This window comes from Parasteatoda tepidariorum, chromosome 10 (genome assembly GCF_043381705.1).
Source record: "Parasteatoda tepidariorum isolate YZ-2023 chromosome 10, CAS_Ptep_4.0, whole genome shotgun sequence".
Lineage (NCBI taxonomy): Eukaryota > Metazoa > Arthropoda > Arachnida > Araneae > Theridiidae > Parasteatoda > Parasteatoda tepidariorum.
The window spans coordinates 57457787-57482792 of record NC_092213.1 but is presented as its reverse complement, the minus strand read 5'-3'; the positions used below and the strand labels follow the sequence as shown (position 1 = coordinate 57482792).

At 31.5% G+C, this 25006-nt stretch overlaps 2 protein-coding genes across 2 annotated transcripts in view; both read left to right on the top strand.

The window, feature by feature from the left end:
* The first annotated feature begins 1302 nt into the window (after positions 1-1302).
* LOC107442715 (TD and POZ domain-containing protein 3-like) overlaps positions 1303-25006 on the top strand; it is a 31150-nt gene continuing 7446 nt past the window's right edge. Inside the window, exons 1-2 of the mRNA XM_071187213.1 lie at positions 1303-2671; positions 22591-22675. Of these exons, the coding sequence (XP_071043314.1) occupies positions 1551-2606 (1056 nt within the window). The 5' untranslated portion in view covers positions 1303-1550 and the 3' untranslated portion in view covers positions 2607-2671; positions 22591-22675. The remainder of the gene's footprint in view (positions 2672-22590; positions 22676-25006) is intronic.
* LOC107442716 (TD and POZ domain-containing protein 5-like) lies at positions 23419-24414 on the top strand. Its single transcript, XM_043053565.2, has one exon. It carries the CDS (start codon positions 23419-23421, stop codon positions 24412-24414), a length of 996 nt encoding a protein of 331 aa, XP_042909499.2.

The window sequence follows — 25006 nt, the reverse complement described above, 5'->3', positions numbered from 1 at the left end:
AATTGGAAAAAGGAAAGGTTTATACGAAACTAAAAAGCGTAATTTGACCTTATCAGAAAAAAAAACTATTAAACATTAGAACAATAAATTTGATACAGTTATGCTAATAACAGACGGAAAAGTAAACAAAATACCCTTACATTATCAAAGGTTTATTTTCATAGGTTACAGCAAAAATTATGACAATTTTTAAAATGGCTACTTGATCTAAAAATTGACCATCGATCGAACCCATTTTGGCCAACTCAACAGAAATAATTTAATACAATTATTGTAACATAGTTAAAAATATTCTTAGTAAGATGAAAGTGTTTGGTTTTTACTCAAATGTAATTTTAAAAAACTGTACATTAAATAAGCTGTGATGTATATTACATACAACACAATTTTCGCATCTATATATAGTAAATTATACATCCATTTTATTTTATAACCGTTGTTGAACAGCAGACCCAATTTTATGGGTTTACGACTGCTAATGTTCCACTCCGTAGCTTTGTAATTTTGAACCAATTCAGCAGACAAGGAAACTCCTGGATCAGTACATCCAGAGGTATGATTTGTTATGGGAACATGGTGAACTTTGAGACTGGACAGATTTAACGTGCATCTGTCACCATTTACTACACCGGGAGTCTTCGGCCGGCGACAATCGAACCCACGATCTTTTGGACATGGGCCTAGTGTCCTACTAACCAGGCTATCCCGGCTCACATACTACATATAGTAACTACACATTGAAAAATTAATTTGAACGCTTAAAATATGTTGCTTGGAATTTTATTTCAGAAATTAAAATTACTTAAAGGCATGGCACATCAAAAAATGCAAGTTTTTTTCCCTTTTAAATGACCAGTTTACATTGTTAATGGTCCCGCAGTGGACTGATCGTTAAGACACGGTTTCCAGCAGATCACCGAAGTCAAACATCACTGGCTACGGTCAGTGTGCGGGTGGGTGACCACTTGGATCAGTCTGCGTAGGGACCGAGGGTGTGCGGTATTGGTCCTCGTTAAACTGTGCTGCCGTAAAGTACTCTACTTCGCGCGCAGATCGTCGGGCTACCGAAGCGGGGGTGCCATCCCTTCCGCAGAGGATCAAAATTGTGATGGCATGTCTTGGGATCATCCTACCGTCGCCAATAGCCCATTGTGCAGCTCAAGTGCGACGTAAAGTAACAACAGCAACAACATTGTTAATGAGCTTATATCTACGCGCACTAGCTACTGAAAAATAAGATAAGTTTCTTCTCCTCAGACAAGCCCGTTGCATAACAAGCATAGGAAAATATCTGATTTCCGGAGGGCTTATCAGCTACTCTCTCTCTTATCAACAGTGGGATCTTTCAAACCAAATTTCTAATAAATTTATTCTTTGGTGAAAGTAACACGGTATATCTCTACAAACACTTCGCCGCTATTTGAAAACAAAACTCTTATCCACAACTTCTGCTGCGAAAAAAGTAGCTTGAATCATTATCAGAGTTATTATCTATACAATTACATTTTCAAGAAACCTGTTTAAATTCCCGTTTTACTTCCTTTATCATTATGTCTGCTGAAAGTATTGTGTCAACAAATTTCGTGGCTCAACATTACAGAGGTGAGTTTAAATTATCGAACCTCAATACTCTAAAAAGTCACTCTTTACGAACAACGCCATTTTGTCCAATGCCGAATATCAATCTCGAATTTTGTTTCGAAATAAGTTATATGCATTATAATATAAATTCCGATCTCACGGTACACGGACATGAATTTATATCACTGAAACTGAAATTGCTAACTTTGTGCGCATCTGATCTACCGAAAACCATGAAATTAAAACTGGATGTTGGTCTAAACTTCATAGATCGTTCCGTTTTACACAGATACAAATTGTTACCAGCTCTGACAACTGATGAAATGAAATCGGTCGTTTTTGATGATATATTAACTTCCCACTATAATCAAAGAGAAATCATGATTAAATTAGCAAAAGAGCATTCCTTTATACTACATTGTGAAATGGAATTTTTTAACCACATCCATTCTCCTCCATCTTACTACAAAGAACTAAGCTTTTCCAACCATTTGAAACACTTTGCAACGAACTTCAAATCTCTTCAGAAGTTTGGTGAATTGAGTGATATCAACATCAATATCGGTGAGAAGTCGCTTCCTGCCCACAAAGCTGTCCTGGCTGGGCATTCTCCTGTTTTCAAGAACATGTTAAGTCATGATTTCAAAGAATCCTTGACAAATACTATAACAATCACCGATTCTACTTTCGAAGTGTTCGAATGCTTTCTTCAATATCTGTACAGTGGTGAAATCGAAGATAAATCTTGGCCAACTGCAAAGGAACTTTATGCTTTAGCTGATAAATACGACGTTTTAAGTTTGAAGCAACTTACAGCCGAAATAATTAGTTCTGAAATATGTCTTGAAAAAGTATGTGACATTCTAAATCTTGCCTTCGATTATGATGATGACAAAATAAAGAGAGAAGCGGTTGGTTTTGCTGCAGTACACTTGAGAGAACTTTTACCAACAAGCGAATGGAAAGAGTTGGTTGCAAAACATCCACGTGCAGGATACGAAGCTGCTATTAGCTACATTATTTAATGGATTTATATTGAACGGCTTATTTTTTCTTCTTCAAATCTTGGATAAAAGGATAAATATATATTGTAAGCAATGGAATTTTTCTTAAGTTCTTTTTTAAAGTATAAATTATTAAGACATGTTGTGGATATAAAAGTATTTAATAAGTGCCAATTGAAAAGTTTTAATTAGTTGTCAAAATATATTCGATATTTAATATTAAAAAGAATAAAACACATAGTTAAAGGGAGTAAAATTTATAGTTAAAACTTTCAATCTATATCAAAATTAATAATTAAATATGTTTTACAAAAAACCTTTTGAATTAAACTTAATGGTTTTAACTCCATTTAAAAACACTCAAATCTGAAATCAGCATTATTACATAATTAAATAAATCATACGGAATTTGAAATATAGATTTTATTTAAATAAAAAATAAGTTCTTATTTTACGAAAGAAATGAACAGTTTGGAACAAGAATAATACCTTTTTTTTTTTAAATTGAAAATGCTTAAGTTCGATATTAATTTTTTATTCTGATTTAAATTGTTTAAAATTTAAATTATAATTTCTTTTTTAAGATTAGAAATACTTAAATTTGTATACCTTTCTAATATAAGGAAATAAATATACAGAACTTGAATTATAAAATTCTCATTTTCAAAATTAAAAATGCGAAATTGCAGATATTGCTTTTCTTACATAAGAAAATAAATTGCAATTGAAACTTGAAATATATATATATATTCAGATTTTTCTACATTGAATAAAATCTTAAACAATTTCTGTTTTTTAAATTACTTATAATTTATAATTTTGTTTAAGCATAATGAAAAACAAGAATAATCATCAATGTCATGCATACTTCTTTATTTAAAAAATATTTTGTTTTCTCCCTAATATATCTTGATATTAAACTAATTAGTTTTGCAAAGGTATTCTTTGAAAAAGAACCTATTTTCAAAGGTATTTTTTCAATTAATTGAATGTTTTGTACTCTGAATTCGTTACTACTATGCGTTGGATATTATATTAATTCGGATGTTTAACTATGATGTTAGCTTATATAGTAAGTTTTAAAAAATGTATACAATATAACTCTTTTGAAAAAGTTCTATTTTATGTACAAGTTAAATTGAATTACTTAAAAGATTGAAAAATACCTTATCTTGCAAAAAGAAAATAATACTAAACAATGAAAACTGTTTTAAAATAATTACTACCATATCACTTTTATAGATTCGATTTTTCTCTGTATTGTTGTAGTTTGTTTTTTATAATAATCACTTTTCATAATTTTTCAAATGTTATTTCTAGTTGAAATAAACTCTTCCATTACCAGTTTTGCATAAGTCATACCTTAACAATTTGATAAAATCGCATTCTTATTTTTAGCACAAACAAAATTTATTTTTATAATTGGCTTCATTTCAAATTATCTGGAGCTTGTTTCGCTAATTTTCACTAAGCGAAAATTTTATCTGTAAATGTTTGCTCGATCGCAGTGGACTGATCATAAAGATACGTTTCCCACTAGAGCACCAAAGTCAAGCATCACTGGCTGCGGTCAGTAAGCGGGTGAGTGACCGCTTCGATGAGCCTACGTAGGGATCAAGGGTGTGCGGTATTGGTCCTCGTTATACTGTTCTACCGTAATGTGCTCGACTTCGCGTACAGGTCGTCGGGCTACCAAAGCCATCCTTCTGCAGAGGATCAAAATTGTGACGGTATGTCTTCGGATCATCATCAGGGATGTTTCACAGACCGTCATCAATAGCCCATTGTGCAGCTCCAGTGCGACGTAAGTAAAGTACCTACTTGCCTATAGTGTATCTATGGTAAGAACTCCTCCCGCCACACAGTCTGCTGCTGTGGAAACAAGAATCGCTCATTTCAGGGAGGGTAAGTCCTCTTCACTTTAGGGCTAACACAATAGACCAAAGAACAAGATTACCTTTCTCTCGCCGATCCGAGCTGAAACCTGTCCTAAACTATGACCCTACACCCCTATTTGAAATAGTTGTACCTCGTTACCATAGTTACCGCCACGGGTCCAGACGAATGGCTAGGGGAGTTCTTACTTTAGACATACCTACCTATACGTTTTGCTATTAATATAATTTTTTCGCCACACGTCCTATACAAACATATAAAACTATACTTATGTACGGAAAATATGTTATAGTTATATACAGAATATATACATATGTTGCAAAGTATCATAGTAGAAAATTAATATTTTATATTATCGTAAATGCATTTTTTAAAATCTAATACAGTTCCTCATTTAATTTCAAAAATATTATTTTTCGAAAAAGTTTAGTTTCACTCGCATTTTTAAACTTAATGTTCAGAACATAATAATTCTTTTATACAGTTTTTACTCCCTCTTAAATACAGATTAGAATTCTTCAAGGCAGAATTAATCTAATCTAAAATACAGATAAGTGGCTACAGGATTCTGATTTTAATAATTATTTTTTAAATATTTCCTGAGACATATCAAATTTTCTTTCAAATTTAAAAACTTGAAGAAAAAAAAGTTTTGCAAATTTTAATAAAACTAAAAATGTTTTTTTTTTCTTCTTAAATCTTAACGCATTTAACTAAAAATAAATAGCTATTTTTTAAAAAATTGCTTTCAAAATTTGTTGTTTTTAGCATTTAAAAAAAATTTGGGGGAAGATAATATTGCGTATTTTTTCTTTTTATTCATGTTTTAACCGATACACGAGCGCAGATCTCTGTACCTGTAAGCTACAACAAAAGCGATAGAAACTGAGTTATGTCCAGTCATGGTTTGGAAAATAAAGTAGACGGTGCACTGCAAAAAATATATACTCAAATATGAAACTGTCTTCGTTTTTGACGATTCCGTTGTAATGTGCAAAATTCAGACTATATTTTGTTACAAACAAAAACAATTTATTTAAAACTTAACTAATAAAAATAATATATATTTATTATTTACTCTATAGGAGAGTATCTCCATCGATTTTACTCTCTTCAAAACTAAAACATCCCTGACTGGCTGATCACAGTTAGTTTTCGTTCCAGTTGTGGTTAGGGGGGATATCAGCCTCCTCTCTTCCTAAGATTTTTTTCAGATAAAGAAATGAAAAATTAAATCTTTTAAAATGTTACATAGTTTTAAAATTATCAAATTATTAATAACGTAGGAAAAAAGCATCATAAGAATACTAATCTTCAAAAATATCAAATGAATACATTATAAAGAATATATATAGTCAAATCCCGCTATAGTGAAACCTCAAGGGATCGAAATTTCGGTGCACTATAACCGGGACTTCACTATATCCGTTCTGCAGACAATTTTAACTATTGGTTTCAAATTGCCAATTTTTATTACACATTATTTAAATAAATGACCAATGAAATGAAGAACAAAAATGACTGAAAAATAATACGTAGCAACAAAAATGTGTTAACTTTTATTTTCTATTTCTCTTCGTCTTGCGTACAAATAAAAGAAGAAAAAAAAAAAGAAGAAGAAAGAAACTGTAATTTTTAGCTGATGAGCAATTTTCCACATCAGATATGGAAACATTTCCCGATTCTCCGATAATTTTTCCTGAATTTATATTATTCCGCTTTTTAAACCTGTCTACCCAGGCTTTCGAGCGCACAAAAGTAGTCACACCAAATAGCTCAGCTAATTCGTCTGCTTTGACTTGAAGCATTGGCCAGATGCTGCAAGATTGATGCTAGTAAATAATAAAGCAAAAAAGAAAAAATGCTTACTGCCATATTCCTTGTTAAAAATCGGCAGAGCAGAAATTTCGAAATTTTTACTAAAAAGTGAAGAAAATAAATCAGTCGAAGACAGAAAAAAGTTCATAGTATCCAACTTCCTCTCTTTTTTTGGTTCCCTATATTCACAAAAAATAACACTATACGTGTGTAGCAAGGCACGGAAGCGAACATTTCGTTCACTGTATCCGGGAATTCACTATAAACAGTGTTCACTATAGCGGGGTTTGACGTATATATATATATATATATCACTCTTGGCAACTTTTCCAGGCGCACCATATTAAGTGGACCAACGTTGCTCCCACCGTAAAGAGAATGAAACAACATCCATGCCTTACCCGGGGTTCGAACCCAGAACCTTTCAGATGCAAGGCTAGGTCTCCGATCCCTGCATAGTCCGGTTGGCAATTGAAAAAATATTAATCATTATATTTACAAAATAAAATATAACATTAATGAAAATATGTATTAATAATAAGATTATTTTGATTTTAAACTCTCACTCTTATGAAAAATTATTAGCAATAGCTATTATAATTTTTTTAACCTAAAAGAGCTCGATACTTAGCTTAAACTATCCGCGTTATTATTCAATTTCCAAGCTTTATGAATAATTTTAAAACCATAAGTTTGATGGAATAAGTATCAGCACACTAGGGGGGTTTTGGCACTTATATTATTTTACCAAGTTCAAAGATTTTGATCAGTTTCAATTGTGAAAGATCTTCCATCGGTATAATAATGAAATTTCTTTACAGCAAAAATAATGCAAGCACGTTTGTTTCTGTTGAGCTATGATATTTTTTTTTCAGCAAGAGAATACTTTTTGCTTAACCATAATATGAGTTGTTCGTTCATCCTTTCATTATATTATGTCAAAACATCCTCATACATAAGTCGCTGGCATCAGTTTGAATAATGAATTGCTTATCTACATAAAGAGCATGGATGACGTCTTCAATATAAATATAAACAATAACAATCTCGAGTTTTTGAACTGCTCTACTTCCTGTTAGAAAGTATACAGCTGCTTATTCTGTGAGGCGATATTTACCAACATATAATTTTTTTTTAATAAAAGAAATAAATTATATGATTTCTGACCTCAAATCTGCTGTATTTCATAAGATATTAATGATGTTAAGTAATTCTGGTGAGTTTGACTATTTACTTACAACTATTAATTTAAAACTATTTATTTTCTCTGTTATAATTTTATAAGCTCTCATTTAGGTTGATGTCAAAAATTACTAATACAAAATGATAGAGTGAAGTTGACTGTCTTCAGACCTTAACATTTGCATTGAAATTTAAAAAAAAATATAAAACACTTTATGCAGTAAACGCGCAGAATTGCTTCTCGTTTATTTTTTATATTTTGTTGCATATTCTGCATTAGTAAGTTTTTGGCTTCAAATACATAGTTTAATTATTTTTTAATTTTAAGCTTAATTTTTTGCAAAACAGTCAAAATTCTTCTTGCATTTATAATTCATTTCCTTACATTCATAATTAGCCTTTAATATAGCCGTTAAATGTTAAATCTTTCAAACACGGCTCACTTCCAAGCAAATAACTTTTTAAACTTGTACTTATTTGCAGTTATTTAGACTTAAGAGAAACAGTTATTTATCATTGATGAAATTTATCATTGATTTTATCATCGATTTTTAAAGATATTTTAATTTTTTTTTTAATATTTCCCCATTAGTACAAGAAGCTTACTTAGTAAAAAGTAATTATAATGATAAATAATTTAAAAAAAAGAGTGAAAAATCGATTGATTTTTTTTAAATACTTTAAATATATGAACACAAGAAATACGTAGTTTTAAACAAATCAAAAATTTCTGCAGTATCATGTCAAAACCAACATGTTAAAATTTTTATTCATTGTACCCTTAAACTGCAAATTTGTTGAAAAGCGTAAATTGATTTTGTAATTTGACTTGTAAACTGTTTTTCTTTTCCATTGTGTGTGATCTGTTAATATTATTAAAATTCATTCCAAATTATTGTCTATACTAGATCGACTTGATAAGATGGATAAATATATCTTACCAAACGATGCATAGCGAAGTGTTCATTGTTATCGCGAAGTGCACTGTTTCGAAAAAGACAATACAGTGCTTGATAATATTTTTTATCTTATTCTATATCTTTTTTTTTAAATGAAATGATAAAAATTAATATCTTCTTCAAAATGAAGTGAAATAAACTACTCGATATCGCTCAATGTTTCATAATTTACTGTCGGTTTAAGGAACCTACTTCCTTTCAAATGGCTGCCCAAATAACCGCTGTACTTACGAATCTACTTATTGTACAAGAATGCAGAATTACTATTGAGATTACAGGACTGAACTCCCAGAATCACCTGATTATTGAAACACCAGGAATTTTTCCACTATCTGAAAGCAGTGTTGACTTTCGTTTCGAAGCACTCTATCAAAGCATCGAAGTACCAAATGAAAACAAAGATGAATATGACTTGTTTAAATTAATTTTAATCAAACGAGTTGATTATACGATACCTTCGACTTTAAAATTGAATGTGGACGTTGCCATTCTCTATTCTGACTACTCTGTCTTTCGAAAATACGAACCTCTACAGTCTATCAATGTTGCGGATATGGAAAACATTCGTTTCGAAGATGCTTTGGCGCCATTGAGGTGGCTATATATTTTCAATTCAGAGCATTATAATAAAATGCTTAAGAAAACGTTGATTTTAGAGTGTCATTTTGTGTTCTTCGATGATAGCTCTCCTTTGGCATTACTGCATGACCGTGAAGTGCTATCTCTGAACAATTTACGAACGTTCAACCAGGAATTTAGTCACTCTTACAAGCCACTTTTTCAAGCTGAAGTCGAATTCCATGTGGGCAATAAAATTGTACTTTCCCATAGATCCGTTCTCATTGCGCATTCTCCTGTTTTGAAGAAAATATTGCTAAGTAGTGATTTTAAGGTACCTTTTGTAATCGTACTTTTTGATGTGTCTTACGAATCATGTGATTGCTTCGTTAAATACATGTATACAGGTGAAATTGAATGCAAATCCTGGCCCTCAGTAAAAGACCTTTATGTTTTATCTATCAAGTATGAGGTTCGAACTTTAAAAACGGATTGTTCCTATCTCATTGCTTCGTATCTGAGTTTCGATCAAGTGTGTGAAGTTTTAAAGCTTGCTTATGCTTATGGTGACGAAGAACTGAAAAAAACATCGAAACAATATGCTGTCATTCATTTTCGAGAATTAGTATCTAAAAAGGAGTGGAAAGAGTTGATTACTTCTAACCCTATTATTGGACATGAAGTAATGAAGGATGTTATTCTTAAAAGTCATTGTGAATTGAACTAGATTACGTTGTCATGTACACACTACTGTTAGAAAGTTGCGATATACGAGTGTGTTATTAGTGGAGAGTTTATATACTAGTCTACAATGTCTAGACGGATTTCTGCAAAATCGGGTTGGGGCTTAATGGTTTAAAACCTCTGGTTTACACATTATTGGTTACCTGGATTTTTTTATTTATTATTTACGTTCATACAGAATGTTCTATATAATCATTGTTTTAACTTTTTGTGTAGATGGGACAACGGTATCTTTTTCGCATATTTTTTTCTGATGCTCTTATTACAAACGAAAATATATTGTATATATAATATAATTCAAAAATATAATATATACATATATGTTAAAATAAATATAATGTTTTTTAACTATAAAAAATAACGATATCTCACTTGCCTAGTTAGCATCGTAGATACGGTAAATATGTATAAATAAAAAAAACTTTACTTTTATGCATGAAATTCTATAATATTAATCACTTGATTTAACGTAAAAAATCGTAAAAATACTAAATAGTATTTAAGTTTATCATCTTTATCCTTTTAGAAATGCAACATGAAATTCACTGATATCTTAATAGCATTTTCATATTATGAGCTAGAAATGATAAACCTTTTTATAAAATGCTGTTCCATAATGTGGAAATGAAGAGTTTAGAATTTTTATTTGCAGCTGAATAAAGACTTTAAAATGCACAAAATTAAACGGATATCAATTCTACAGCGTCTGTCATTTCCTTTCCCTACCTTTACAAACGTCGTTAAGAAATTATGAGATAAAAGTATCACATATAAAAATAAAATATTAGCCAAAAGTTAAGATAACTGTGCAGCTCTAGTACGACGTAAATTAAGTACCTACCTGCTTTTCAAATTTATAATTCTTATTACAATAGATTTAGTTTCAAATGCAAGTTTCAAAATGTAAATACAACAAAATAAATTATTTTCATGCCATTTTTACCATTTATTTAGTCATTTTAACCTTTTGATGTCTTTGCCTCTGACCAAATGTAGAAGGGTAATAATTTATTTACACTTTTACGGTTTATTTAAAATGACAGTTTATTTACATTGATGATAGGAGTTAGATGACTGTTAATTATTTCTTTTTTCTAACATAATTTTTATCAAGGATTATAGAAACGAGAATAATGGCTTCAAATATTTAATTAAAGAAACTAAATTCGGATATATCATAGTATGGTGACTGCTTTATGAGGTAGTGGGATTTATTTATGTACATATGTCAGTTCACACGAACATAAATAAATGTACATATGTGAGTTATGTACACATATAAGAGTTTCTTTGTAAATACAAATGACAGAAAAAAAAGATTGCATGATTTTACTAGAGACCACGGGAATCTGCATCGAATGTTATAGCGGCATTCGAACCCACTTCATGTTCGCTTTCATAGTTAGCTTTAAGTATTCCTTTTTAATTTGAGAGAATTTATATAGGATAGTTTGAAAATATGATGCATCATCCATGGTATAAAGATTTGTTACTGATTTTAATTTATACTATTCGATATGCCTGCCATAATTGGCTATGATGGCGAATGGCAAAGTTCTGCATAACCGACTGAAGTGTCGGAACATTAATTCGATTTCCGAAATGGCTGTTTTCAGCTCAGCAATGGTTTTGGATATACATTGGTTATGATTTTCGTACACATTATCTTTAATATAGCCCCACAAATAGGAATCACGTGTGTTCAAAACAGGAGAATATGGCGGTTAAGCGAGTCCCATTCCGTGGTCGCGGGGTACCCCGGAGCCAGAATGCTGTCCCTAATGTACTCCTTTAGCACATCAAACACTCTCTTGGTCTAATGGGGTCAAGTTTCGTCTTGCGTGAACTTCATCTTGACGAATGCTCACTTTGGATAATGAGGTAAAATCATTTTCTAAAACCTTCAAGTATCATTCAGTAGTAATCGTGCGGTCAACGAATATCTCACCGATTATCCAGTGACTTGACATTGCACACCACACAATCATCCGTTGAGGGTGGAGAGACTTCTCGATCGCGAAATGCGGATTCTCAGTCCCCCGAATGTGCCAATTTTGCATATTGACGAAACCATCCAAATGTGAAATCGGCTTCGGCGCTAAAGTAAAACCATATTCACATTAAATTCCCTTTCGTCAATTTTTTCACCAATAGTATTGGCGAAACACAACGCTGTTCCAAGGCCACGAGGCTGATGGGTTTGATTTTTGTATCGAAAGAGATGCAGGTTTTCAACAACAATCTGCCGCAAGGTCTCCCAGTTGATTTGCAGCTCGTCTGATCGATTTCCTTGGGATGGTTTGAAACACCGCGCATGTCTTCTCGACGTTTTCACACTTGTTTGTTGATCGGCATTGCTCATACTGTCATCACTAATGCTACCAGCTCTCTCAAACTTTCGAATCAAATTCTTGATTGCTAGCACANTTTTGAACTATGTTTATGAACGGAAATAATGTGTTAATTACGTAAAGTTTGAAAGCTAATAACCAGAAAAAGTCTAACTTATTTTTACAAAGAGAAAGATGCAAAGTTATCATAATATCTTTGCTTGCGATCTCCGAGATCTGTGGACACGGTGACGTCATGAGGAGGTAAATCGTAGCTTCAGCTCTAAGAGCGGAGTGAACTAGCCCGTCTATTATCTTTAGCCCTGCCCCGAATGTGCCATTTTGACGAAACCATCCAAATGGGAAGTCGGCTTCGTCGCTAAAATAAAACCATATTCACATTAAATTCCCTGTCGTCAATTTTTTCACCAATAATATTGGCGAAACACAACGCTGTTCCGAGGCTTAGAGGCTGATGGGTTAGAATTTTGTATGGCAAGAGATGCGAGCTTTTAACAACTATCTGCCGCAAGGTCTCCCAGTTGATTTGCAGCTCGTCTGATCGATTTCTTTGCGAAGGTTTGAAACACCGCGCATGTCTTCTCGATGTTTTCACACTTGTTTGTTGATCGCCATTGCTCATACTGTCATCACTAATACTACCAGCTCTCTCAAACTTTCGAATCAAATACTTGATTGTTAGCATACTTGAACCGGTTGTCTACAGCTTGTCGCAAACTTCCTCTGTGCCGCAATTGAGCTGTTATCGCTTGCATAGTAAACCTTTACAAGCGATATACAATCAGGCACCGTGACATTTTCAGTTTCAAATGGTCAATAACAAGTTGCATTCGAAAGCGCATGCTAATTTCTATCGTGTCCAGCGGCCAACCACGAAATTTGAACTTAACACCGTTCAGAAGTTATGACGGTTTTATTTCATATAGTTCAATAACTGTCATCATTGCTTTTAATAAACTTAATATGTGATAAAATACTGAATTAAGAGTCAGTGAATAAAGTTACCACGAACATGGTAACAGAGTGGAAGAATAACAGAGGGAAAAGTAAAAACTGAAAGTCAATTTACCTGGACAGGTTCAATTGGAAAAAGGAAAGGTTAATACGAAACTAAAAAGGGTAATATGATCTTATTATATTTCAACATAAGAATAATAAATTGAAAACAGTTATGCTACTAACAGAAGGGAAAGGTAGCAAAACGCCCTTACATTATCAAAGCTTCATTTTCTTCGATTGCAGCAAAATTATGACAATTTTTAAAATGACCAATTTATCTAAAAATTGACCATCCATGAAGCCCATTTTGGTCAATTCAAATAATTTAATACAATAATTATGGTAATAGAGTGGAAAATATCTTTAACAAGATGAAAATGTTTAGTTTTTACTCAAATGTAATTTTTAAAACTCTACATTAATTAATCTGTGGCGTATATTACATATATTACAATTTTCACATCTATATATAGAAAATAATGCATTCTATATATATTTTCTTTTATATTTTATGACCATCGCTAAGCAGTCGACCCAATTTTTAGGCTTACGACTACTAATGATCAACTCCATAGCCTTGTAATTTTGAACCCAATCCAGAAGACAAGAGAACTCCTGTATCAAGTATTGGGAGAAATTTGCCTTTGTGGAGGACTTTTTGAGGGAACTAACCCGCATTTGCGTTGCATGGAGAGGAAGATCATGAGAACCTCCCACGGTAAGTCTGATTGCAAGGGGACTCTAGCTCCTGATACGTCTACCACTGGGGATATTTCATGTCAGCACTATGATCGGCGCAAATCGGATGCGGAATTCGTATCGACCAGACGTCACCGGGATCGAACCCCGGTTCACCTCATTGGAAGGCGAACGCTCTATCCCTTGAGCCATCGCGGCGTCGCATACTACATATAGTAACAACACATAGCAAATTAATTTGAATGCTTAAAAATATTGTTTGGAATTTTATTTCGGAAATTAAAATTACTTAAAGACATGGCACATCAAAAATTCCGAGTCCCCCCCCCCCTTTAGCTCTAGAAAGACTGAAATTTAGTATACACCTAAATTGCCCAAAAGCAGCCAAAATGACTGCATTGTAAAAGAATAAATAACGTGTAAAGAGATTTGTTTAAAATTAATTTTTAGTATTTTTTATATTATTTGCAGTTATATAACAAGTTATTAGTAAATATTAACAATATATAAAATTATATATTGTACAAAATTCTAAGTAATTGAGTCATTATATACATCATTCTTTTTATAATTGAAATTAACTGAAGTGAAAATAACTTTCTTAGGCAATCTAGTGTTAAATGACCAGTTTACATTGTTACTGAGCTTATATCTTCGCGTACCAGGTACTGAAAAATAAGATAATTTTTTTTCTCCCCAGACAAGCCTGTTGCATAGTAACCATGGGAAAATATCTGATTCCTGCAAGGAAAAGCAAAGAGTTTTATCTAACTCTTTAGCTACTTATCAACGGTGGGATCTTTCATAAAAAAATTTCTAATAAGTTTATTCTTTGGTGAAAGTAGCACAGTATTTCACTATTATTACTTCGCTGCTATTTGAAAACAAAGCTCTTATCCAACAGCTGAACTTCTGCGGTGAGAAAGGTAGCTTAAATCATTCTCAGAGTTATTATCTATACAATTACATATTCAAGAAACTATAAGTTTAAATTCCTGTTTTACTTCCTTTCTCATTATGTCTGCTGAAAGTATTGTGTCAACAAACTTAGTGGCTCAGCATTACAGAGGTGAGTTTAAATTATCGAACCTTCATACTCTGAAAAGTCACTCTTTACGAACAACGCCATTTTGTCCAATGCCGAATATCAATCTCGAATTTTGTTTCGAAATAAGTTATATGCATTATAATATAAATTCCGATGTCACGGTACGCGGAGATGAATTTATATTACTCAAACTGAAATTGCTAACTTTGTGCGCATCTGATCTACCGAAAACCATGAAATTAAAACTGAATGTTGATCTAATCTTTATAGATCGTTCCCTTTTACACAGATACAAATTATTACCAGCTTTGACAACTGATGAAATGAAGTCGGTCGTTTTTGATGATGTATTAACTTCCTACTATACTAAAAGAGAAAACATGGGTAAATTAGTAAACAAGCATTCCTTTATAATACAATGTGAAATGGAATTTTTTAACCACATCCATTCTCCTCCATCTTACTACAAAGAACTAAGCTTTTCCAACCATTTGAAACACTTTGCTGCGAACTTCAAATCTCTTCAGAAGTTTGGTGAATTGAGTGATATCAGCATTAATATTGGTGAGAAGTCGCTTCCTGTCCACAAAGCTGTCCTGGCTGGGCATTCTCCTGTTTTCAGGAACATGTTAAGTCATGATTTCAAAGAATCCTTGACAAATACCATAACAATCGCCGATTCTACTTACGAAGTATTCGAATGCTTTCTTCAATACCTGTACAGTGGTGAAATCGAAGATAAATCTTGGCCCACTGCAAGGGAACTTTATTCTTTAGCTGATAAATACGACGTTTTAAGTTTGAAACAACTTACCGCGGAAATAATTAGTTCTCAAATATCTCTTGAAAATGTCTGTGACATTCTAAATCTTGCCTTCGATTATGATGATGACAAAATAAGGAGAGAAGCGGTAGGTTTTGCTGCAATTCACTTGAGAAAACTTTTGCCAACAAAACAATGGAAAGAGCTGATTGCAAAACATCCACTTGCAGGATATGAAGCTGCTATTAGCTACGTTCTTTGATGGATTTATATTGAAAGGCTTATTTTTTCTTTCAAATCTTGGATAAAAGAATAAATATATATTGTAAGTAATGGAATTTGTCATTTTTTTCTTGTTCTTTTCTTAAAGTATAATTATTAAAACTTGAAGTGGATATAAACCAATTGAAAAGTTTTAATTAGTTGTCAAACTATATTCGATATTTAAATTAAAATGAATAAAATTCATAGTTAAAGGGAATAAAATTTATAATTAAAATTTTCAATATATCAAAATCATTAATTGTTTTTACAAAAAAAAATTCGAATTAAATTAAGTGGTTTAAATTCCATTTAAACACTCAAATCAAAATTCAAAATTATTTCATTATTATATAAATTGTATGGAATTTGAATTATACATATTTCTTTTAAATAAAAAATAGGTTTTATTTTATGAAATAAACAGTTTGGAGCTAGAATAATACTTTTTTTTTGAAAATTAAAAAATGCTTGAGTGAGTTATATATTAATTTTTATTCTGACATAAATTGTATAAAATTTTAATTATTTTTATGATTAAAAATACTTACATTTATATACCTATCTAATCCAATATAAGGAAATAAATAGACGGAATCTGTATTGTAAAATTTCAAAATTAAGAATAAGAAATTTACAGTAATTTCTGTTTTTATATAAGAAAATAAAATGTAATAGGAACTTGAAATATATATATTTTTTACATTGAATAATACCATAAACAATTTCTCTGTTTTTCAAATTGCTAATAATGTATAATTTTGTTTAAGCATAATGAAAAATAAGAATAACCATCAATGCCATGCATACTTCTTCATTTAAAAAGTATTTTGTTTTCTTTTTGACATATCTTGATATTAAACTAATATTCAAATAAGTTTGACAAATCAGTACAATACACAAAATAGAGCTTGGCAAACGTATTTTATAAAAATAATCTTACTTCAAAGGTATTTTTTCTATTGATTGAATGTTTTTTACTCTGAATCTTGTATTCTTTACAACTACGTCTAGAATATTATGTTATTTCGGACTTCTAACAAATGATGTTAGTTTATAAAGTAAGTTTTAAAAATATATACAATATAGCTCTTTGGAAAAAGTGTCATTTTACTTACGTAAAATTTAATTATTTAAAAGCTTACAAAAATAGCCTGTATTGCAAGAACAAAATAATAATAAATCATGAATTAAAACTATTTTAAAATAATTACTCCTGTATTAATTTCATAGATTTGATTTTTCTCTGTATTGTAGTTCATCTTTTATAAAAATCCTGTTTCACAATTTTTCAAGTGTTATTTCTAGTTTAAATAAACTTTACTTTTTCATTAATCGTTTTGCAAAAGTCATACCTTAACAATATGATAAAATCACGTTCTCACTTTTAACACAAACAAAACGCTTTTTACCATTGGTTCTGTTTCAAATTAACTGGAGCTTGTTTCGCTAATTTTTACATAGTCATCTCTGTAAATTTTGCTGCCCGGCAGTGAACTGATCGTAAAGACACGGTTCCCAGTAGAACACTGAAGTCAAACATTACTGGTATCAGTCAGTAAGTGGGTGGGTGACCACTTCAATCAGACTGCGTAGGTATCGAGGGTGTTCGGTATCGATCCTCGTTAAACTATTTCACCGTAAAGTGCTCAACTTCACGCTCAGGTCATCGGGCCACCAAAGCAGGGGAGTCATCTCTTCTGCAAAGGATCAAAATTGCGATGGCATGTCTTCGGATCATCCTCAAGGATGTTTCCCATACCGTCGCCAATAGCCCATTGTGAAGCTCCACTGCGACTTAAATAATGCACCTACCTACAGTTTGTCTATGCTAAGGACTCCCTCCTCAAAGTCTGAGGCCATCTGCTGTTATGGAAACAAGAATAGAATTTATGTTGCAGTTATAGTTATATTTAGAATGTATGCATGTATAGTTAGTTATATGTTGTAAAGTTATGCAGCAGAAAATTAATTTCGTATATTACCATTAATTTCAGTATTTTGAACAAAATTATTTGCAAGAAAATTAATAATTTAGAAAGAAAAGCAATAACGTTAATGTCTTTGTAAATTTCCTGAAATGACCACATTAAAAAGATTTAATTGCAGTGCATCCTATTGTAGGATATGAAGTGGTTATTAATTTTGTTACGAAATGCATCAATTATTTTTTTTTATATAATAAGTTACATGTCTTTTTGTATAGTGATTAACTTGAAAACTTAAATTATCAAGAAATACTTTTAAAAATTTCTAAAAGATAGATGATTACTTTGTATGCTAAATATCTCAGAATAATTTTTTTCAAATTTGATTGTTTTGTTAAAAGAAATGACTTCATAATTGTATATTCAATATTCTTATCTTCGACTGATTTTTAAGTACAATGTTCGAAGCTTTAATTTGTGTAATTGTATTTGTATATACAATGTTTAAATTAATAAATTTTTTTGAAAATTTGAAAATAATGGTTTGAAAATTTTAGTTTATGAAAAGTTTTCTAAAATGTTTATTTACTAAATTAGTTCACTTTTTTTTAGCTGTGCTTTACAATTATAGTTCAAGAAAAGAAATATTGTATTTTTTTATAATACGCTTCGTAAAGGATGTTAATAATTATTTGTAATGCTACTAGTAATATTTCAGGTACGATATCAAATTATCATAAATTACAAATATTGCGTATTACTATTGCTAAATATGCATTTTAGTTTTTATTGATATAAACAAATTATAATAATAACAAAAAATAAAAAAATTTTATTAGTGCTTTTTTTATTCGTTTTATAAACGGCGTTGAACATCCGATTCAATTATGAATTTATAATTATCAATGTTCAACTCACTACCTTGCAAATAAGAACCCGACCCAGAAGACAAGGGAACTTTTCGATCAAGCATTTGAATAAACTAGCCTTGGAGGAGAACTTTTTGATGTAACAAACTCGCATTTCCGTTACATGGAGAGGAAAATAATTAAAGCCTCGAATAAAGTAAGGTCGACTGCAGGAGGATACTAACAAAGAGCCTTCGATAATCATTCGCCCTCTTCCCAAATGCTGCAAAATTGAAAATTTGTTGAATAAAATTGTGTTTCAGAAAAGTATTGATGAATGATTTTTTCCTTCGGACAAAAAAAAAATATTTAACTCAATCCTCAAAATTACGTGAAAAAAAAATTTTTTTTTTAAACAAATCAGTATATTTTATTCAATTACAGTAATCTTCGGTAGATGCGCCGCATGACCAATTAGAATTGGGTCCAAATAATATAAACCGGAAACAAACTACTGTAAAATTGTTTTTTGTGGTACAAAATACTAAACATAAAAAAATTGTTAAGATTTGCATTTGGCAAAGACTTGGCGAATACTTTTGATATTTGGCTAATAATTTGAAATTCTTAGAGCAGGCTTTGTTAACCTAGGATCCGTCTACCACTGAGGATAATTTTACGTCAAAACTGTAATTCTTGCTAGCCGGGAGCAGAGTTCTTATCGACCAGTCACCGTTTGGACTTGAACCTGGGTCACCTCATTGAGAGGCAAACGCCCCATCCCTTAAGCCAACGCGGTTCGGATTAGCGTGTTTAGCAAACACACCGGTTTGGTATGTTCACTAAATTATTATCTTGCTCTTACACATAAGTCTAGTAGAGTAGTGGTGATCTTACGACCCGCGGATCAGAAATTGAACCACCGATTGATTTTTATGAAACTATTTTTATTAACTTATTTTCTTAACATAAGAAATCATTTAAAAGTTTAAGTATGAACATTTCATGAAAAATTTATGAAAAGAAAAAGTATTTCTATTGTGAGGTCACATTCTCCGGTAGTTCAAGGTACCATACCAATGACATCCATTTTTGACGTCGCCATTTATTTTTTGCACTTGGTTAAATTGTATAGAAACAAAAAAGATAAGTAATAATTTTTTTGAGGATTTTAAAAGTGAAAGCGAGAAAAGAAAGGTTCAATTGCCAAGTTTCTCTGTTAATAAATTCCAAAATATTGCTCAAATATTTAGCCCTCTTAAGTCACAAGAAGCTCCCACTAGTGATTCATGAGCTAGTATTTATAAAAGTAATGAACTAAGTTTGATCTATTTTCAAAAACGTCGACGGTCTATCAATACTGCAACATTCTTTGTTATTTAAACAATTATGATTGATCAAAATAATGAAGTAACTTCCTTATTGTTGGCTATTGTTATTTAGTAAAAAATGTATTAAGACAAAAATGTATTATTAGTGCGTTCAAAAAGAAAATTGAAAAACGTAATAACGAAATCCAACATTTTTTATTTAAAATGTATTAAATAAATGCATAAGTCTCGAAAATGAATAAAAATAACTTGCTAATTAATATTTTTATTCATTTTGCAAAATAATTGCATTTCGAAAGTGGTGTCACTGAGTCTGTTGTGAGAATTTCTCAGAAAAAAGTAACGATTCGACATTTCCGTGACAAATACTTGTACTTTTTCCCTAAAAAAGTAACGAAAGTACAAGTAAAAGTACGTACTTTTTACTTGTACCTGCCATATATGGTCATGCCTGTATATTGGTAAATCGTCGCACTTTATTGAAGCTTTGAGCTAGTTTTGAAGCATTAAATATATTGACGGTTTCTTACGAAAACTAATTGTAGTATAGTGTTCGTTCCCCTGAGCTACCAAGGCTCCTAAAACCGATATTTTATTTTATAACCGTCGTTGAACAGCAGACCCCATTTTTGGTTTACGAATACAAATGTAGCCTTGTAATTTTGAACACAATCCAGAAGACAAGGAAACTCCTAGATCAGTACCCCCAAAGATATATATGGAAACATGGAGGACTTTGAGACTCGACAGATTTAATGTGTATCAGTCACCATTTACTATACGGGGAGTCTTCGTCCGACGAGGATCGAACCCACGACTTCTTGGACATGGGCCCAGTGCCCTACCTACCAGGCTATCCCGGGCTTTAACACGGATATTTATTAAAATTGAACGTTAAAATTTCCCAATAAAGCGTTAATTTCTTGAAAAAAAAATTAACTAGGATAAAGGAATTAATTTATATACCATGCCTATAATATATTATTATTTTACATGAAGGTAATCAGGCTAGTGACATTGGTTTCATGTTACGTTTACTAAAATAAATAAATAAGCAACAACATGGTAAATATTAGTTAAAATGATTGATATGAAATGCAATTATGCTTAGATTTCAAAATATATTATGCTCTTCTATTATTAAGAAAATTTAAAATAAAAATAAAATTAATGTTATATGTTATGCAGTGATGCGATAGCGATGCGAATAGATCCACTTTGATTGAAGCGAAGTTACATAAAAAAAAGTAAACCTTACCAAATATATTGGAGGAAAAACAATCTCGAAAAATTAACAGAAAATTGTTTTTTCTGCTTTCTTTTTGTTTCGTTTTTTCGTATTTAAAAAATGAACTTTGTAATTAGCAAACAGTCCTTCACGTATATCTGAAGTAATAAAAAAATTTAAAAGACTTAATAACACTACTTTGCAATAATTATAGAAACTTGCATTTATATGCGATATAATGAATGAATAATATCCCAACCAAGACAAATATTTAGATATCTATATATATATTTCTCTTACACGGCGACAAAAAAAGACTCATTACAACTCCCCGAATAGCAACACTAGAAAATCGACCAATGATTGCCGCTAAAAATGTCACATGCCAAATCTAGCTGAGGTGGCTAAACATATAGCTCTTTTAAAAACGGAAACTGAAATAATCAAAGAGAACTGAAATAACCAACCTCATACTATTAAGCTAGGCAGAAATGAGTAGTCTTTGTTGATAGATATCTATTTTAGTATTTTGTCAAAAGCGCGCTTTTTTTCACACATTTATATATTACGAATTTATTTGACGATTTTTGATTTATATCACGAATTTATTCTAAGACTTATACTTATGTTTTTAACAAAGTTGTGAATCGTTCATGGTTATTATTTTTTAAAAACATAATGTTTTGTTTATGCAGGTTTTTCCATTGCAATTCACTTATTTCAATTTTTAATAGACTTAATTATAGCCAAAATTTTAACCTTTTTAAAGAGATATCAGTTTTAGAAATTTTATCTTAAGATTTTATACTATAGCACATTTCTAAAGAGGTTTATCATTTATTTGAATTCAAATTTATTTTAATGACTCAGTATTTACTAAAAAGATACAATTTTTAAAAATAAAAAAAAAGTTGTTATACTGATTTGAATGATTGTTTTGAATTCTTAGAAATTTGTGCATTTGCAATGTACCAAGTTAGAAGAGAGCGAAGCGAGCTTGGTTTGCGAAGCAAACCATATAAGATTGCGAACATTTTCGGGGGTTGGCGAGCGTTAGCGAGAGGGGGGGGGCAGCCCACTAGTATTTAGATATTTTTACTAATTTTATTGATACCTTACAAGCTGTGATACATATCACATAATTTTTACCCTACTTAGGCAACATGGACATCACCTGATCTGGTATCCAACTTTGCCTTTATTCAATTAGTTCCGGTAAAAATATTTGTAGAACACTAGTTGTAAAACAGAAACTTTCTGAACTATGCGTGTAACATTTAAAGGGCTTGATTAAATAAATCGTTTTTAAATGCATTGTTTATTGTTAATTTTATCCATCATGTGTCAAATTTTAAGTGAAAACAAAGAAATTTATTGGCTCTTTTTTACTAGCGAGAAAATGAGATGAAAGACGAGTCGAGAACAACTTGGTACTGTCTCTCCTATTGTGCTATCTGTCCTCTTCTACTTGACGAAGGTCCCGCAGTGGACTGATCGTTAAGACACGGTTCCTAGCAGATCACCGAAGTCAAGCATCACTGGCTGCGGTCAGTGTGCGGGTGGGTGACCACTTGGATCAGTCTGCGTAGGGACCGAGGGTGTGCGGTATTGGTCCTCGTTAAACTGTGCTACCGTAAAGTGCTCGACTTCTTGCGCAGGTCGTCGGGCTACCGAAGCGGGGGTGTCATCCCCTCCGCAGAGGATCAAAATTGTGATGGCATGTCTTCGGATCATCCTCCGGGATGTTTCCCAGACCGTCGCCAATAGCCCATTGTGCAGCTCTAGTGCGACGTAAATTAACAACAACAACAACAATCTACTTGACGAAAGTTTATAAGCCTATTTTGAGCACACAAGCCTGAAAATTTATGTAATTGCAATTTCCAATTCCGAGTCGAGAAATGAAATGCACTTAAAATTTGTGATAAAGTAACGTCACAGCGTGACGTCGCAAATAATGTGACGCCACAACGCTGAATACTGTTTCAGTTTTAATTCCATCCATAGAAGTGGTAGCATTACACACAGGCTACTCGCTATTAACCTTGACGAGCTATCTGCTGTTCTGTAAGATAACTTCATCACCGGGTGAATCAGCATTTATAATTACCTTTGTCTTAAAAAATACAGTTACTCTTCTTTTGAAATTTCGCTATATGTGTATCAATTTGTTCGTAAGTTGTTTCGTTCAAATATTGGTATCAAAACTTTTATACCAATATGGCTAAGAATGAATACGAAGGTGAATGGACAATATCTACACTTGCTCATCCTATTGATTTCATGACTATTGTGACACCAACTTTTGTGCCATTCTCTGGTAAAAATCTAAAATTTCGTTTCGAAGCATCGTATCAAGAAGTAAACTTGACGTATTTATTCAAACTGAAACTCGTAAAACTCTCTAATGTTGGAATCTCACCAACATTAAAAGTGTTGGTTGTCGTGAAATATTTAGATGGATCTATTTTTAAAGAATATCCAAGCACGGTTTTAAATGATGGAATGAATTACGTTTCTTTTAAAGACGTAATTCGAGCTAAGTTTGAAAATAGCTTCCCATCTCAACATTTTCAAAAAATGAGAAATAGAACTTTAATTGCAAAATGCAAAATGACAATTTTGGATCAGGATCAAACATTACGTATCCCAACAGGTAATGAAAGGAAATCATGCAAATGTGTTGATGTTATAAAGAATCTGAAATCAATTTACGAGCAAAGTGTGTTGACTGATTTTGATATCAAAGTAGGCGATAAATCCTTTCCTGTTCACAAAAACATCCTTGCTGCTCATTCTCCTGTTTTTATGAAAATGATGACCAATGATTTCATGGAATCCAAGACCAACAGCTTTACCATTACGGATGCTGTTCCTGAAGTTTTTGAATTGTTTCTCAGATCTTTGTATGGTGGCGAGCTTGAAAACCAGTCATGGGATTCTCTGAAAGAACTTTATTACTTAGTTGATAAATATGATGTTGGATTCTTAAAGGTTGAGTGTACTGATGCAGTAATTTCTTGCCTATCTGTGGACTTAGTGTGTGAAATACTCAAACTGGCCTACAGCTTTTCCAATTCTGACTTAAAAACTGTTGCGATAAATTTTGCGGTCAATCACATCAAAAAAATTGTTCCTAGAGAAGATTGGAAAGAACTCGTTAAAACTCATCCGATGATTGGGTATGATGTCACTGTTAATTTTGTTCCAATATAAAAATTTAATAACTCTCTTGTTATACAACTAAATTGTCATTGCGCGAGGAAGTATGATTTTTTTCATGAATACATTAGATTATTGAATTATTATTATCTATATTGATGTTTTAAAAACTATAGTTTTGGAATTACAGTTAAATTCTTTATTTAGCTTGCATTTAAGATCACTTAAGTTTAAAATCTGAAACTTTGCTTTGAATCACATAAAAGATTAAAAAGAATCCTGTTGTAGTATATGAAGTGGTTATTAAATTTTTTACGAAATGTATCAATAATTTTTTTTCTATGAGTTAAAGGTCTTTTTGTCTATTGATCTTGAAAGTATAGTGATTAACTTGAAACATTAAATTATCATTATGAAATACCTTTTAGAACTTATTTGATTATTTTGTATGCTAAATGTGGTTCAATTTTTTTTTCTAATTTGATTGTTTTGTTAAAAGAAATTACTTTGAAAATGTATGTTAAATATTCTCATGTTTGAATTTCTTTATTAAAGTTTTCCATACATATTTTTAAAATTTCGATTGATTTGTAAATACAATGTTCGAAGCTTTAATTTTGTGTGCTTTTTAAAACTAATTATTTTA